The sequence below is a fragment of the Hipposideros armiger genome, unplaced genomic scaffold (assembly GCF_001890085.2).
Source record: "Hipposideros armiger isolate ML-2016 unplaced genomic scaffold, ASM189008v1 scaffold_20, whole genome shotgun sequence".
Classification (NCBI taxonomy): Eukaryota; Metazoa; Chordata; class Mammalia; order Chiroptera; family Hipposideridae; genus Hipposideros; species Hipposideros armiger.
In genome coordinates, this window is record NW_017731370.1 from 6,744,398 (window position 1) to 6,762,031 (window position 17,634).

The following is a 17,634-nucleotide window of genomic DNA, read 5'->3' on the forward strand; positions in this document are numbered from 1 at the left end:
AGAATATGAGACAATGATTTATGAACTTTGTTTCAACTTGAAATTCGATAGCAATGAAGCTGATGAAGAGCAATCTGATTAGCTTTTGCTATTTTATTAAATGACAACTTTCATTTTAGTTTTATGGTTTGAATTTCTGTTGATTTTTATACTGAATATATGTAATAAACATATTGTTTTTACTTTGTGGCAAATTAAAATTTCATTCTGAATAAATAATAAACATGCTTATACATTATTTTCATTCATTTTCAATTTAAATAAATAAATGTCATGCACGCGTTTTGTAGATGCATTGTGCCTGAACTCATAACTTTTGCATTGCGCCTGATGGGGGTATAATATTGCGTGCCCTTTTATTCTTTATCAGGCTGGTCTTATGACTTACTTTCATCAATAGAAAGTAGTGAAAGTAATGATGTGCCAGTTCTGAGTTTTGACTTCAAGGGGCCTTGAATGCTTTTTCTTGTTCTCCGTATCCTGCCTTTGACATGTAAAAAGCCATGCTAGCCTACTGGAGGCCAAGAAATCCTATGGAGCAGAGCCAAGTCAGTTTAGTTGTTCCAAGAATCCCCTGACAATTGAAAGAGTCTAGCCAGGGTCAACCACCAGCCAATTCACAGCTGATTGCAGATATATAGATGCGCCCAGTTGAAATCAGCCCAGCCCAGGTCAGCAGAGTCATCCACCTATCTGAAGACTCACAACCAACAGAAAATGGTTGCTTATGACACTAAGTGTTGGTGGTATTTGTTATGCAGCAATACATAACTGATATAGGGTACAATGGGAACACAAATGAGGGGGAGCTTGAGTGGGATCAAAGAAAGTTTCCTAGAAGAAGTGACATTTATGCTATAAACCTAAAGATGAATCAGAGTTAGCCAGGGAAAAGAAATACTCAGTGTGTGTGTGTGTGTGTGTGTGTGTGTGTGTGTGTGTGTATGTGTGTGTGTATGTGTGTGTGCGCTTGTGCTGGGGAGAGATTCAAGGAAAATAGAAACAAAAAGGAAGGGTTTAATTAGTTGAGGAAATACTATTTAAAAAGCCAAGGAAGTGATATTACCCATAAGGCTGGAGTGCAGTGCATGAGAAGAGGACTAAGACATAAAGCTAGAGAGTTATGTAGGAACAAATCATGTAGAATCTCAAACATTCACTAAGGGGTTTAGATTGTATCTTGCAGACAGTTGAGGTCAACTAAAGGCTTTTTATCCCATTTTTGCTTTTGTATGATCAGTGTGGCTACAGTATGGGGAAATGGTTACATGATTTAGGATTAAAGGCATAGACACCACTTAGAAGAAACTTGGCAGGTGGGAGGGGATAGTGGAGGAAACTTGGATACTAGCAAAAGGGATGGAAAGTAAACAAATCTGAGAGCTCTCACAGGGTCAGAATTGAACCAGCTTGGTGATTTATTAGAAAGGGGATGAGGGAGAGGGAGCCATAAAGGACGATACTAATGTTTTGGCTTGGTCAACTAAATTGATATTGGTTTTGTTCATTGATGTAGAAAAAAAGGAGGTGGAGCAGGTTTGAGCATAACTACAAGTTCAGTTTGGTGCACACTGTATGTGGAAGACTGTATTTTCCAAAGATGGTCATGTCTATATATTTATTCCATCCCTCATGTTCTCCAGTGTGACCAACACTGCTCCCAATGCGTGATGGCATCTGTATTTGTTCCCCTTGGCTCTGGGAAGGGGCTTGCGACAGCATCAATGAATGTGTTCCAGCATAAGTGATAGTATGCAACTTTGAGGCTTCGTCATAAAAATTTTGACGCAGCTTCTGCCTGATTGTCTCTCAGGAGGCTCATCCTTGGAATCCAGCCACTATATTGTGAAAAAGCCCAGGCCATGTGGAAAGGACACATGTGGATGTTGCAGCCCATAGGCCCAGCTAATCTCTCAGCTGACATATCATCAACCACAGGTACATGAGTAAGCAAATCTTCAGAGGATTCCAGCCCCTGGCCTTCTAACCCTCCAGCTGATGCCCCAGACATGGTGGAGTAGAGACATGCCATCTCTGCTCTGCCTTTTTCTGCATTCTTGACACACAAAGACTATGAGAGATAAGAGATAATTCTTACTGCGGTAAGCTACCGCATTTTGCAGTAATGTGTAACATAGAAATAGATAGTTAATACACTGCATTTGAGGTGCCTAAGGGACATTATCAAACATATACATATATCTATATTATATATATTTATGTGTATATATATATAATATGTATATATTATATATGTATGTGTGTGTATATATGTGTGTATAAAAAATATATATATATATATATTTTTATCAATGTTGCAGACTCCTCTTCATCTGTTTTACAAGAAAACTTAAATCAAGTACTCTGTCAGTTCTTGTAATTTCCAACTTTGTCAGAAAACCTTTGACTGTTTTGCCTTCCTTAGCTTTGGTCAAGGAAGGAAGGGAGGGAGGCAGGGAGAATGGAAGGGAGGATCTATATGGAAGTAATAGGCGAATGCAGTGCCACTCCTGGATAGAAGTAGTGCAATGGCAGAGTAATGGCAATGGTGCTCATTGGCACAAGCATTGAAGCATCTTGAACTCCTGCACAGGCACAAATGTGCTCTTTCAGGGTGGCCATTACATCCTTAAAGACAGCCATTATGACTGTTCCCATCATCCATCAAATGAAGGTTGGCCCTAACACCAAGCAATAACAGCTGGGTTGTGTTAAGAAATTTTTATTGTTTCCTTTGGATTTGTGATGAAAGCACATAAAATTACAAGTGGAAGAAACATCATGCCACAAAATTGCATAGAATTATTACAAAAATGTGAATTATGCATTTTAAATAATTTGAGATAGAAGAACCAAAATATGTACATTTTAAGAGCTTCAAATACTTTGCCCTATCTTTTTTTCTTCTGAAGAGGCAATAGTCACAATGTCTAATCCATCACAAACAATATTTATACAGTGCACGAGCACAACATTAAATTCAAAGTAATGCAAGCAATGACCCTTTCTTTCAGAATTATTTAATGACTGCTTATCTATTACTGGAGTATTAATTAATGTTTGGCGATCTTGAAATGTGAAAATGAAATGTTAAAAACCAAAAACACATGGCATGTCATCAGAACTTCGTAAATTGGTTTACACGGCCAAAACCACACTATTCTCAGTAGTGTAAAGGTGTCAGAGGGGCACAGTCTAATTTAATACACAGCTCTATTCTCTATTACAGGAAAAACCACAGTACAGAATTCCACACATTCAACAAGGAACAAGCCAAATACATAAAGGCACAAAACCGCACATCATATAGACCCCTTTTCTTTATCTTAGTCTATTTCAAGTAATATTAATATTATTAAATGATGCTATTACTGTAGTAGTTTCAATGATGCAAGATGGACAGTGTTACACACTACCCCACAACTGCAAAAAGTGTCATTGTACAGATATAAAAATGTGATTACAGTAAATGGCCAAATACAAACATATTGTAAAATGACTCGAGTCGCTAAGATAATGAAATCCAACTACCCAAACAGTTTTGTGTACGTAGAGGTTATTCAGCCTTAGTCTATCTCTGGACTAAAATGTGACACAATGTTCTTTAATAATCACCATTGCTTTTGGTTATGAATGCTATTATTAGTTACTTCTTCTGCCTGTAATTTTGTTTATAAAAATGCAGCATTCGATTTTGACCAGTCTTGCTTCCTTATGACTAATGCCTTTCTTTCAAAGTGCCAAAAGTGGAATGATTTAGAAAAGATTTCTCTTTCAGTTGAAATTAAGTTTTATTAAGTGTCTAATTAACACTCTAAATCCTTCAGATCAAAATACTATCATCATCTCCAGAGAGGATGGGGTATTTTCCCCCTTGTGTCTTGCTAGGTGTGTGTTTCTCTTTTTTAATCAAGCACTCTTTCCTCCTGTTTGAACTAAACCTTCAGTTTGATTAAAACTTAATTGTGATTCTTAGTTATTGCTTAAAGTTAAGTAAAATAATTTCCATAAAAATATTAAATTCTTGAAACACAATTTTCAGGACACAACTGGCTTTGTGTTTTAAAATGTCTTGCTAAGCTACAATCAGACAGGTTTATTTTAAAGTAAAATAAAGCTGTGAGCATCTTGCTTCAGGGTTTCAACTTCAATGTTCTTCATCTTACTTTCTAAGCTATATTTTCCTCTATATAATTACTCTCTCTTACTTAAGACCTTTCAATAATGTTTTTAATCAGTTTTACCATAATATATTCTTTTTCTTATGCCACCTAACATAAAAACTTAACAAAAAAACAGTCACATGAATTAAATGTACATAGTAAATATATAACAAAAGATTCTTTTATGTTAGAATAAAATTGAAATCTCTTAGACTTAAAAATTATGAAAGATACTAATACATTTCCATATTTCTGTCTTATACATTTTTTATATATTCTGATTACTAAAACAAGTATTGATCCTGCAAAATATGTATGGAATTCATATTCTAAGTCTAAGTCTATTGCAACTTGCGTCAATGACTGCATCAATTGTTTTAGAATATCAATATAATTTACCCACAAACTACAGATGTTTGACCACTGTCTTCTCTATCCATTTATCCATGAATTAGATTTTAAGTCTTGTGGAAGAGTTTTGGGTCATTGTCAATTAAGAAACACTCATCTACACTCAAATGAATGTGTGTGTGTGTGTGTGTGTGTGTGTGTGTGTGTGTGTGTGTGTGTGGTGTATGTGTCTGTATTTATATGGCTGAGTGTGTACATATATACATGGAGATAATATATATCATTTATATGTGGGTCTGTGTATTCTCTAGATAAATATTCAATCTTTATCTCTATATTAAAAATAAATGAACTATAAAAAAATGTCAGACAGTAAAATAACCACTGGAACCTGTTTACTCTGATTGAATCTCTGCTCAACATACATTAGCTCAACTATTTTTGTTCAACTGAACAGACTCTTTGTAGTTATTTTTCATTACAGGCTAACAAACAATGAATACCCAGACTTTGAGTGCTAATAGTTAACTCTGATAGCCCACTGCCTAAAAGTGTGTGGCCAGCTTGCTCATGCAACCAAATGTACCAGCCATATTGCTAAGTCTGGGAATAACTTCACTGGGCAAGGATACAATCAAGGGACTTTTTTTTTTTAAAAGAAGGAAAACAATCTTATTTGAATCACTATGGCATCTGATAAAGCCATGTCAGCAACACATACACTGATGCCTCTATGATAAATAAATCAGCAGACTGCAAGCCGCCAGTGCTTGCAAAGCAAAGGATGAAAAATTGAATATGCACGTTAACTTGAAGATGTGGTAGTTGAGGGGCAGGTAGGGAAAAAAAATGTTCAAAGTTGGCTTGTTCAATAGTGTTAAATAGCAATATGCATGTCTCAAACTATTTCTAGTACTTTAAAATACTTTACACCAGAGCTTCAAATAAAAACATGAGTTTGATTTTCTTCAAAGAAGAGACAGTCCTTCATTACATGGTCCAAGGAGCCTGGAAGTTGCCTGCCTTGCATTTACTACTGGAAAGAAAACAAAACCCCACATACATGCACTCTCCACTAGCAGACCTGCAGTAGTTTCCATGCATGGAGCCTGGGCATGGAGACGTTTGCATGGGTCCTTCTGGAAGTCTCCTTTTGGTGTGGATTTTAGGCTAAGGGATGCTTCTCAGGAAGATGCTCTGGGCAGTGATCTTTGTGATAAGAGTCCGATGGAGCTTGAATGGCCATGCATGTTCTGAAGGCCTGGTAGGAGCCATTACAGAGGAGTATCAAACTCTTTTCCCGGGTGGTCTCCTTCTAGCTCCTCACTGGAGGGAGGCCTGTGGTTCAGTTTTCCAGGCTCGGAGGCCAGGGAGGAAGGAGCAGAACTGTGATCGCTGTCCTCAGTGATCTTCCCTTTCATGGCTTCCTGCACAAACTCCAAAATCTCCAGGGGCAGCCTTTTGAACTTGTCTTGGTACTCTTGCTCCAGCTCCACCTGCAGCTGGGAGACACCAAGAGCAGAGGATGCTTTTATGTCATTTAGGGTTCTATAACCACCCAGGTAGAAACTTCTTGAAAGATAGGTACAAAGAGGAGGAGGAATAAATTGATTTTAATAACATCCTCTGGTTACCTATGAGAAGATGTAAAACAGTTTAGTTAGACGTGTCACTTGTCCATAGCTGAAAGTCAAGTTCAGGTTATGTGTGGCCGTACAGAGCTAAAGATTTGCAATAATATGAATAAATATGTGTACATGCGCGCACACACACACACACACACATACACACACAGAGGTGGATCTTTAGAAAAAGTTTACAGAAGTGATATGCAATGATCTGAAGTTCTTAGAAGTAGGGGTTGGAAGCTACTGATAGCTGGGAGTGCCAAGGTCAACCATGAATCACAGTGGGGAGAGAGAAGATGCTGACTGGAGTGGACAGAGGATCAAGGTGTGGGCTTTATGAAGTGCCGCCTCACCCAGAGGCTGGGAAGCCAAGCTTCTAAAGAGGAGCGGGATGCATTTTTACAAACCAAACATACTCATGTAACCAACTTTAACTTCTATTTTGACTTCTTGTACCAATCTCTTTATTTTGATTCATTTTCTTTTAAATTCTTATTTTGATTTGCCTTGTAAACCGTTGTAACTACTTTGTAAACTGTCTTTTTTATATCTGTTTAATGCTCTGGAGAATTTTCCCACGTTTAAATGTCACAGAGCCCTTTCTTTAAATGCAGACTTACATGGTGGCCCTAATCACAAAGCAAATAAAGCTGAGGTCTTCAGAGAAATGGGCTGAGGGGCAGGGCCAGAGGTGGGTGCTGCCTGCTGGGAAGCTCTGCTGTGCTAAGCAGATTCAAAACCCAGAAGTTTAAATAAAATTCTCTTTGCTTATTAAATGGTAAATAGGGAGTACAATCTTAGAAACGGCATATGAGACTAAATGTTTTTTCTCCCCTTAGGAGCACTGAGACAGCTTTTCTTAAGATATGTCCTTAAAATCATTAAAGGGTTTCTTTTCATGCTTCTTGAACTTGAAGGTGCACACAAATCAACTGGGATTTTGATTTTTTATTCTGATTCAGGAGATCTGGGTGACGCCCAAGGTCTTGCATCTCTCAGTGCACAGTGGGATGCCAATACCGCTGGTCTACTTTGGACACTGATTACTTCCTGTCCTGGTTGTACTCTGAGCTCCCAGTTTTACTGTTTGTTTGGATCCTGGCAATATGTCCTCTATCTGCAGCTTCAGCGCAGTCTCAGGTGCTTGCTCTGAGCCCTGGACTGTGTGGGGTGAAGGCAGTGCTCAGGGCATCTATCCCTCGGTGTCTTGATCGCCTTTCCTCACCCCATTCTCTGCCTGCAGCTTGAGAACATCCCCTACTTCAACTCCTTTGTGCTTTTGCTTCTATACCAGAGAGATTTTGCCAAAGCTTAGTTATTAAATGCACATTTAGAATCCCTTATCTGCGATTCTAAAATCACCAAAGTTCTGAAGTACATACGTTTTTGGTAAATTTTTGGCAAACTCACTGACATTAGCTGATGTAAGGCTATTTATAATCCTTATTTATCCCACTTCAGGTGAATATCCAATGCACAGTCCAATGCACATTAATTTGTGTGATTATGAGAGTGATCCAGGCCTCTCTGGGATATTATACCCATGGTATATGTAGCCTATTACCTTTCTACAGTCAGAAAAAATATGAATTCTGAAAAACAACAGGCCCCAAGAGTCTCAGATAATGGATTGTGGATCTATTTGAATGACTTTTTTTTTTCCATATCAAAAAGTACCTGATAAAAATAGCTTGGCCTGAGTATTACAACTCATCTATTCTCCCCAGATATAAAATGTGGGGTATTGATGAATACATTATGCTGGTTATGAATTCTAAGTCAAGAAGGAAACACTCTATGAGAGGTACCAAGAGGCCCTGATACTATCAGGGTACCATCACACATAGCCCCACCCTTAGTGTGGGAGATAGGCGAACCTTTGGAGCATCAGACACAATAAGACAATGACCAATTCTTCCCAGGAGTCCCGACAGTTTAGAAGGAGGTGGGGCTTTTACCCAGTCACACACTCTTACTTGAGTGAAATCTCTGCCTGGTGTTTGGTAGTTTCCCTTTGCTACCATCCGGACCTCATCATCGATTTGCCTCAATTTTAATTCAGCAATGCATGCAGTTAAAAAGTTTCTTTTCCAAAGAATGTAGGGAATGGGAGAAAAGCAAGAGGCCCTGGGTTCGGGGAACAGCACATTGCAGTTTTCATTTAGGAGGATGGGAGGACCTTCAGCTATAGATAGACACTGTATATTGTTCCTGACCTAGGAGTTAATTTCTCTTAGGTTTTTGGTGGACAAGACCCCATGTTGCTTGATAATGCTATTTCATATATATATGCCAAATGCTAAGTACTTTAACATTTTCTAATTATTTTTAATAATTTAATTTTAATAATTACAATTCTACACCCAGTTCTGATGTGGAGGTTTTACCCCCCACACCACCAAGCCATTCTTTGCATCTCCAGCGGGGTGTTCTGCAATTGAACTCAATTCTGGCACTGTCTACCTGGAGATACTGTCAGTTCCCACAGATTAAGGGCTCAGTCCTACAAGACAGCCTCTCATACCCACCCCACTTCAAATGCCAATCAAAAGTCCAGGTTGTTACCTGTGCTTCTGACCCACTGTCCATAGTTTGGAGGTTCCAACAACCCCCTCACCCCCAGTGGGCTTGCTTAATTTGCTAGAGCGGCTCACAGAACTCAGAGAAACGTTTCACTTACTACAATATTGTAGATTACTGGTTTATTGTAAAAGACTATGACTCAGGAACAGCCAGATGGAAGAGATGCGCAGGGCAAGGTATGGGAACGGGTGCAGAGCTTCCATGGCCTCTCCAGCTGCGTCACTCTCCCCAGCCTCCACGTGCTCACCCACCAGGAAGCTCGCCAAACCCCATCCTCCTGGGTTTTCAAGGAGACTCCATTACATACCACGGTCAATATAATGCATTGGCCACTGGCCACTCAACTCAGTCTCCAGCCCTCCCCTCTTCCTGGAGGTCAGAGGCGGAAGACTAAAAGTTTCAACTCTCTAATCATGTGGCTGGTTCTTATGGCAACCATCTCCCATCCCTAGGTGCTTTCCATAAGTCACTTTATTTACATAAGAAAAGATACCTGCATTGCCTCAGCACTTAGGAAACTCCTAGGGTTTTAGGAGCTCTGTGCTGGAAACTGGGACTAAGACCAAGTATATTTTCCTTATTATAAATCACAATATCACAATAATAATAATTTAATTTAAATTATTATTTTTTAACAATTAACCCAGTTATGGCTAAATTATAACTTTAGTGGACTCTTCCTTTTATCATGGGTTAGTAATGAATGTTATTGTATTCTAAACTATTTTAATCTGTTACAATAGTTAATGTATTAAGTTAAATTAATGTATATTAAGTGTCATATATTCCACTCTATAAAAAAGTCATTCATTTATTAATGAATTAATTACAAAATATCATTTATTATTAAATTTCAATTTAGAGCTTTTCATTTATTTTTTCTTTTTATAAATGGAATACTTGCTCATCGTAAGAAAATATGAAAAGTATGCAGAGCAAAGCCTGCCTCTGTTCCCCCAAAACCCATATGTCAGGAGTCTAGGAATATCCCAGCCTAAGGGTTGAAAACTCAGATATTGAGGGGGAAAAGGCAAGTCATGAAAATAAGAGAAGCAGGTTGTGTGCAAGGAAGTCCGAGTGGTGGGGAGGATAAGTTCTGTCTAAAGGACGCTCCTGAAACTCGCTGTAGCGGATGCCTGACAGGTTTTTGTTTTTCAAGAGAAGTCAGAAATCCAAATTTTCATGTAAGATCTCCTGATTTTTTAAATTGTTGGCAATGAATTTAATTCAAACTCATGAGTCCTACTGGGCTTGTGGAGAGTGTCTAACTACTATCCTAGTAGATTTCAATCTGATTTAGACCGGAGGACTCAAGAGATTGGGTCCAACTGGGGTATTTCAGTTTGGATTCCTCCTAATTTTCTCTCCCCACAATCCTGAACTTCAGATGGTCTGCCACTGGATACCAGGGCTTGCTCTTGGTCATCTATTTGCTGGGGTTGAGGGCCACCTCATTTGATTGCCATATTCTGGTTCATGTACTCAAAATCATGTTGAGTTTTTCGACTCTGCAACTCAAGCTGCAAGTTTTGTGGAAATGGTAGATAGATTGCACTAACGGCAGCCATTTCTCCCCCCCTCCTTGTAGCCATGCCTTTAAAGTTCCTCCTGTCAAAGAGTGGAGTGTATTTAGCATCTTGAATCTGGGACGGCCTTGTGATTTGCCTTGTTCAATAGAATATGCCAGAGTGACAGTATGCAGTTGGTGAGCCTAGACCTCAAAAGGCCTTGTGTGTTTCTGCTCTCTCTCTGTTGGAAGCTTACTCAGGTATCATGTGAAGCAGTGGCCTGCTGGAGGAGACACATGACCCAGTTATACCCCTCTCTACCACCTCACCTGACCATCAGACAGGAAAGTGAAACTATTATAAACCAGCCAGCCCCTAGCTGACCCACCAGCTAAACACAGGCTGGTGCAAGGCTACTGAGATCTGCTGAGCCTTGCCCAGACCAGAAGGACTGCTTGGCCCGTTCATAGACTCATGAGCGTAGTAACTGCTTATAGTTTTATGCCACTGAGTTCTGTGGTTGTTGGGCAGCAGTATTGTAGCAATAACTCACTGATACAGTGGAAGAATTAAAAGGCATGCCATATATGGTCTGGCTTCATAAAACACTCATAATTTAATTCAGCTGGCCCCATCTTTTCATTGCTGTGGCCTCAAAACACATTCTTGAGGGAAAAATCACCATAGGACAAATAGATCTTTATGAGAAATTTTATTTTGTAGGATATGCCTTGGAGCTTTTCTAAATTAGCACACATGAGCTTGCTTGATCTTAAGTTTATAAGATATATTTTTAGATAATGGACAAAAAGGGGGGAGGAACAGGGTCAAATTTAATCTCTAATTTTAAGGCAGATTGTTATATTATACTCAGGTTTAACGAACAAGAGCATTGCTGGAGTTTGTTTTATTCCAGGCTGAGTTCTCTAATTCGACTAGTGAGACTCAATTTGTAAGTTTCTTCATTGACTTGATTTTCAAAAGATGTTGCCCACGCGTCACTTATGTGAACTCTGTTAGATAAGAAGGGAAAGGCAATACACTCTAGTTCAAGTGTGTTCGGCCCTGCCTAACTGTATTGTTAAAGATTTTTGCACTTGGGATGGTATTCTGCCTCTGACATTTTTTTCAGCTGCCTTAAGAATTAAAACAGGGATTTTATTTAGTTAAGCAAGATTTTTTAGATATATAAATACAAGTGAAGATGAAGGAGAAAGTAAAGCTACTCATGAAGGGTAGTTTGCAAACAGATAAAAAACAAAACACCTTAGTATAATATAAATGTGACATAAATGCAAAAAAAAGGCAGGTTATTGAGTTATAAAGAGAAATAATCAAAGCCACTTTTCTTTTCTTTTTTTTTTAGCTGAGCCATCCTGCCACCTGTTGGCAGCTCAGTAGCAGCTCAGCTCAGGCTGGGAATCGAACCGCTGTTGCTCAGAGCTCACACTCTTGACTGAGCTCTTAACCAACTGAGCCACTCGGCCAGCCCTCAAAGCCACTTTTCTAAGGAAACAAATTAAAACCAGAGACTAATAAGCTACAGTGAAATAACAAAGACAAAACTACTGAAACTTTAAAAAAAATGTTACAGAGAATGCAGAGACAGATATTTAGGAAGTTTTTCATAATTTGACCTCTGGTCCAACTCAAGTAATTTTGTCCAATCAAGTGTATTAAAAAACCTTAATATAAAACAAAAAGCAATAAAAATCTTAGGAGAAAAACTAGGTGAATAATTGTACAACCATGGGGTACAGAGACATTCTTAAGCAAGTCAGAAAAAATGTAAGCTACAAAGGAAAATTTTATTATGTATATTTATCTAAATGAAAATAATCATTTTTGGTAAAAAATTGGGCAAAACCCAAGCAATTCATAAAGAAACATAAATATCCAATATATATACGAGAAGATACTCTCATTAACAATAAGGGATGTGCAATGGCACAATACCTTTCTAAGAGACATTATATTGGTAAAAGACATTTTTTTAAAAAACAGAAATAACATCTGGTGGGAAACTGACATTTTCAAATATTAGGCAATAATCTGATAATGTCTATAAGAGGGAAAATGCACATGTTCAAAAACAAAACAAAACAAAATAAAAGTAACAATAACAAAACTCTTTAAAATAACCTTAATTAATTTTTATCTTATGCCCCATGTGCATTATCATTGTCTATCACTATATATTTTTGGTGATTCATTTTAAAAGTAAATTTCAGATTTCATGACATTTCTGCATAGATACTGCATCACACATCTCTTAAAAATAAGGACATTTTCCTATATTATGGCAATATTTTAATGATTTAAAGGAAATTAATAATAATTCCTTATTTTTATCTAATACCCATCCATGTTCAAATTTCCCTCATATAACCCCTCCCAATTTTTCTAGCTTATTTTTTGACCACAGGTCAAAGTTCATGGATCGCATTTGGTTGTTTTGTCTGTCTCATGTTTCTCACTTGAGTTATTTATTGCTTCCCATTCTTTTATGGCTTGGGTTTTTGAAGAATCCTGTTCAATTTTCTTATAGAATGCTCACTTTCTAAATTTGTCTGATGATTTCCTTATGGAGTCATTCAAGTTGGTCTGGAAACCCTGCATTTCTTATAAAATAGAAGTTAAACCTGTAGGCTCAATTAGATGGAGGTTAAACATTTGTTGGAGCAAGAATAATATAGATATTCCTTTATATCTCATATTGCAATGTATCAGTGGGCACAGTGGCAGGTGTCACATTATCAGCGATTCTAAGTTTGATCAGTTGGCTAAAAGTGGTAAAGATCAGACCTCGATTTTGTCAAATGTTTTTTTCTTTTGCAATTAACAGTTATTCTGCAGGGTGATACTCAGGATCCATATAAATTGTCCTTAATACCCTTTCATGAAATTGATGATTCTTGCCTATCTTATTGGGGGTAAATGGTAATTTTCTAATTTTTTCTTATAGCTAGTATTCTTCTGTAAGAAAGAGCTTTCCCTCATCATGTGGAGATGAACTAAAGTTCCTCCTAAAAAGGCAGGATAAGCATTTAACTTTTTTCTTTAATTACAAATTTTCTGAGTAAGGAATTGGGGCAGTAATTATTTCAAAAGACGGCATGTGGGTTTTCTTTTTCTTCTCTCTGTCTCTCTCTGAAAATAACTATGGACTATACATTTTTATTTTAATTTATTTATGTTTAAAAAATCAGTTACAGCCATTATTCTCTTTTGAGGTCAGTGGAAGCCCTTTCAAGGCAGACTTCTGGGCCTTTTCAACATGCCCCTATTAGTTTTTGAGCACTTGCTTTCTAGGAGTAACAAGATAACTTCAGATACCTCTTGTACTTTCCCTGCCTCAGACCTGGAATCAACCACTTTTCCAAAGAGCCTTTAGTGGAGAAGGCATTCAGAAATCAATCTCTGGGTGCTAAAAGTGCTCACTGCTACCAGACTGTCATTGCATTTAGGCCATCTCAGTGGACAGTTATGGCATGTATTTTGAAAAACCATTAGTACATATTGATATTTCAAATTTAAATGTCACAGTATAGATTTTTTCTTAACTTTTTTGATTTTGTATTTGTATATCTTTTTAGTTTTGTAATTAATTTTGTATATTTTACTTTCTGATAACATTAACATATTTACTTATTTGTTTTATATTGCAATATACAGAAATAGTTTCAAAGTTATAACCTATCAATAAAATAAACATGTGAAGCTTAAGACTTTTTTGAGTTTGTTTTTTTTTCACAGAATATATCTCACTAAGGATGCACAATGATATTACTCTGCTAAAATTCACTTGAAATAATTATATTCTTTGCATAGTTATGTTACCTTTGATATACACATAAGATCATTTATTTCAGTTTGTTTTCTCATTAAAACATTTATATTATTTTACTTTTTTTTCCTTCTCTGGGAGCATCTTGTATTTTTTAAAATTTAATTCCTCACAGTCTTTTACCCTTTAAAAATATCTCTGGCTTTTGGGAAATGGAAATGGTAATTGGGTACTATAATTATCTTGCTCAGAATATTTTGAAATTTACTGCTAAAGATTAGGGAAATAATAAGAGTACCAAGCAAACAAGCAAAATAACAACAAAACCATCAATAAGAGTTAGAGTTCCTGTAAAATAAAACATAAGGTGTCCGCTTAAAGAAATACAATGCAGCCACTAAATGTGAACCAAGAATGATTATGAAAACAGGGAAAAATGATTATATTGCTGTGATAAATTAAGAAAGTCTACACACAGTTGTGTATGTACTGTGATTATAACTATAGGAATATTTTCTAAGAATACAGAATTACTTTGAAAGGAAATTCTATAATATAAACTGTGTTGAGATTGTATTTTTATTTTTTCTATTTTTCATTTTGATGGTAACATGGTTATTGGCAATGTGGTTATTTTATTTTTAGTATAAAAATAGTATTCTAAAATAAAAACAAAATGTAATATATTTAAAAAATACAAAACAGAAAAATGCAAAATGCTGAATGTGGGATAGAGTGACCAGGAAAATTTTATCAGTAATTACTACAGAGATTATGGTGTTTTACCTTCTACATCATCAATTAGCTAAGAGGTTAGTAAAAACAATGGGAAAGGCATTAACATTACATGTATAGAATGGGTGGCTGAGCAACCTTGTAAACCCTCATCTTATTTTTAGAATAATCTCATGAATTTTTACTTCAACCAGGAACAGAAATAGCAGGATCATATAAAAATTAGAGTGAAGTCAGTCAGGTTACCAGAGCATGTGGGAAAATAGGACTACATTATATATCCCAACCATTCCAGGTTTTGTTAGTTTGCTTTTTTTCTAACATTGCTTAGAACAAATTGCAATGAGAGTTTAAGTCAAAATGGCTGACTGAGTGGGAAATTCTTTTTTCTACTCCAAACACAGGGAAATGCTGAATGAGACAGAACACATATATTTATTAAAATTTATAACTGAGTTTTGACATGAGAAAAGAAAATCCCTAAGTCACAGGAATAACAAAAGAATTTCAAAGCTAAAAGGCCCATGGGCAGCAGAGTAGCTTCTCCATCTTGGGGCTCTGGGTTTTAAGGTTCTAAGAGGATGGGAGAGGGGCCTAAGATTTTTGGGTGTTGGAGTGCTGAAACTGAAGTCCTTGCACAAACCCAGGGGTCTCCACACTTGAAACAGGGATGAGGAAATCTTAATCCATAATCTTGGGGACAAGACGAGGAAGCTAGTGATTCATGGGACCCATTAGAGGAAAAATGTCAGCAACAAGGAATCAGAAGCCCAAACCAGCACCATGAATGAGTACAGTTTCCAAATTCACATTACCCCTGTGAATGGGTACCCAGTGCCAATAAATCGAAGCAAAAGCTGTTCAAAAATTGATAAAACCCTTGGAGTCCCAGCAGAGACACAGCAAATTCAGGCTGCTTGGCTTCTCTACAACCCAAGGCACGAGTGATCTCCTATAGATAAACAATTCCCACTGAACATGAACTCAAAGTTCAAAATTACAAACCACTCAAATGAAATGCAGCATTTGTTCAACGTTGTAATTCAAGGTTGCCATTGGCAACTGAAATATAGAGAAAATGAGTAAAATGGTGATCAGTGTGTTTCTGGGGCAAAATAAAAAAATACTCCAGACCTAAACAGAAATAATTTGGACAGTTCACACCAATGTAAAAGAATACAGTTAATTTACAATAGGTGTAAATTCCTGAGGTTTTTAATCAAGTGCTGAAGTATGGCTTATGCTTATATTTTTTGCAGATTTTTCCTAACTAAATATATTTGTTTGAAAATGATATGAAAATTAATTTTCATTTTTTGAACAAACACCAACTAGACTATTATTGCAAAAGTCTAGACAGGCTATCACAAATTAAACTGTTGCCACAGATTTACATAGGTGGGTAATTCATTGATGGATAGATAAGATTTTCTCTCCACATAAGGTGCTTGCATTTTACCAAATATGACTTTGGGTAGCTTATTTAACCCCTTGGAATTTAAATCATCTCATATAAAATGGGAATAATAATGCCCATTTCCACAGGTTATTGTTAAAAGATTCAAATGAGATCCATGCATGTTAAGTAATTAACATATTGTGCTTGCTTATTAATTAATTTTGTATAACATTATTTCTAAAGAGAGAAAACCAAAAGAACTTGCAGCTGAAAACATCTGGAACCCTGTCGACTATAAAGGCGTTGTTCTTTCCAATTATATCATTTGAGTCGTTATGTGGTCAATGCAACACAATTATGGTATTTGTTAGAGCTCTCTTTTGGGGATATGTGCTAGATTGTTGTTGATTTTGAAGCATTTCTCAACAAATAGTACCTTTGAATATTATCTGATTGGTGCAAGGCCCTATGTTTGGCGATGTGGAGAATGAAAAACTTAGAATCCTTCCAGGGTGACAAGTAGTGTGCTTTTTAAATTTTATTTCAAGTCAAAGCCAAATGCATTCTGACATAGTTCTTATGTGTAAACTTCTCTATGATTCATATACTCCATGAAACTACCTCCAGGAGAAATTTGCTCTTAATATAGCAAAGAACATAGTCAGATTCCTGTGACTTTTTCCCCAGCTCTGTCCTCATTCCTTCTCCACCGTCCTTTCTCCAGTATACCTCTCTTGAAATGCTGCAATTTCCTAACTTAACCCATAATTTATACCTATTCTGATTCTTAAAGTGTATTTCAAAATGTCTTTTGTAATCATTTTACAGGCATCTAGGGATTCCCATAGAAATCTTTGAAAGGAACATTAGCAATTGTATACTCAACCCGTCCAAGAGTTAGTATTGGAGAGAGATTTTAGAAATTATATAGTCAAACCTTTTCCTTTCACTTAGTATAAACCTATGGCCAGAAAAAGTTAAGTGGTGTTGCCAAAGATAGCTTATTAATAGCAACACTAGGCTCAGAACCCTAGTTGATTCTCCTCTGCAATAGATTGACTGGATTAATGGCCCCAATACTTCACCTCTCTCTGTATCCACAGTCTTTGCCTTATGACTTTAAATTTTTCTCTTTAGTTCTTGACTATGCGGTAGTCATGTGACTTGTTCTGGCCAATAGGATGTTAGTAGACTCAACCCAAGCAGTGGCTTGAAAAAGCACCTGTGCATTTTAGCTTTCACTTTTGTTGTTCTACCATGGTCATGGGAACATGCCTGGGCTAGTGTGGTACAGGATGAGACACATGGAACAGAGCTGAGCCACCCCAATCATCCCAGCCACATAGCTCAAATCATCGAAGATCATCTGGATGGCATCCAGAGATGTAAGCAAGTCCAGCTGATTAGTAGGGTCATCTATATGACTTATAACTAACCACAGATGTATGAATAAGCCTGCCTAAGGTCAGCTACGCTCAGT

The 17,634-nt window shown here is 37.0% G+C and overlaps 1 protein-coding gene across 1 annotated transcript in view; it reads right to left on the reverse strand.

Moving 5' to 3' along the window:
- Positions 1-2,706: 2,706 nt before the first annotated feature.
- The window catches only part of PLCB1 (phospholipase C beta 1), a 242,186-nt gene continuing 227,258 nt past the window's right edge, over positions 2,707-17,634 (reverse strand). The window contains exon 29 of the mRNA XM_019635243.1: positions 2,707-6,016. Coding sequence (XP_019490788.1) covers positions 5,789-6,016 — 228 coding nt within the window. The 3' untranslated portion in view covers positions 2,707-5,788. The remainder of the gene's footprint in view (positions 6,017-17,634) is intronic.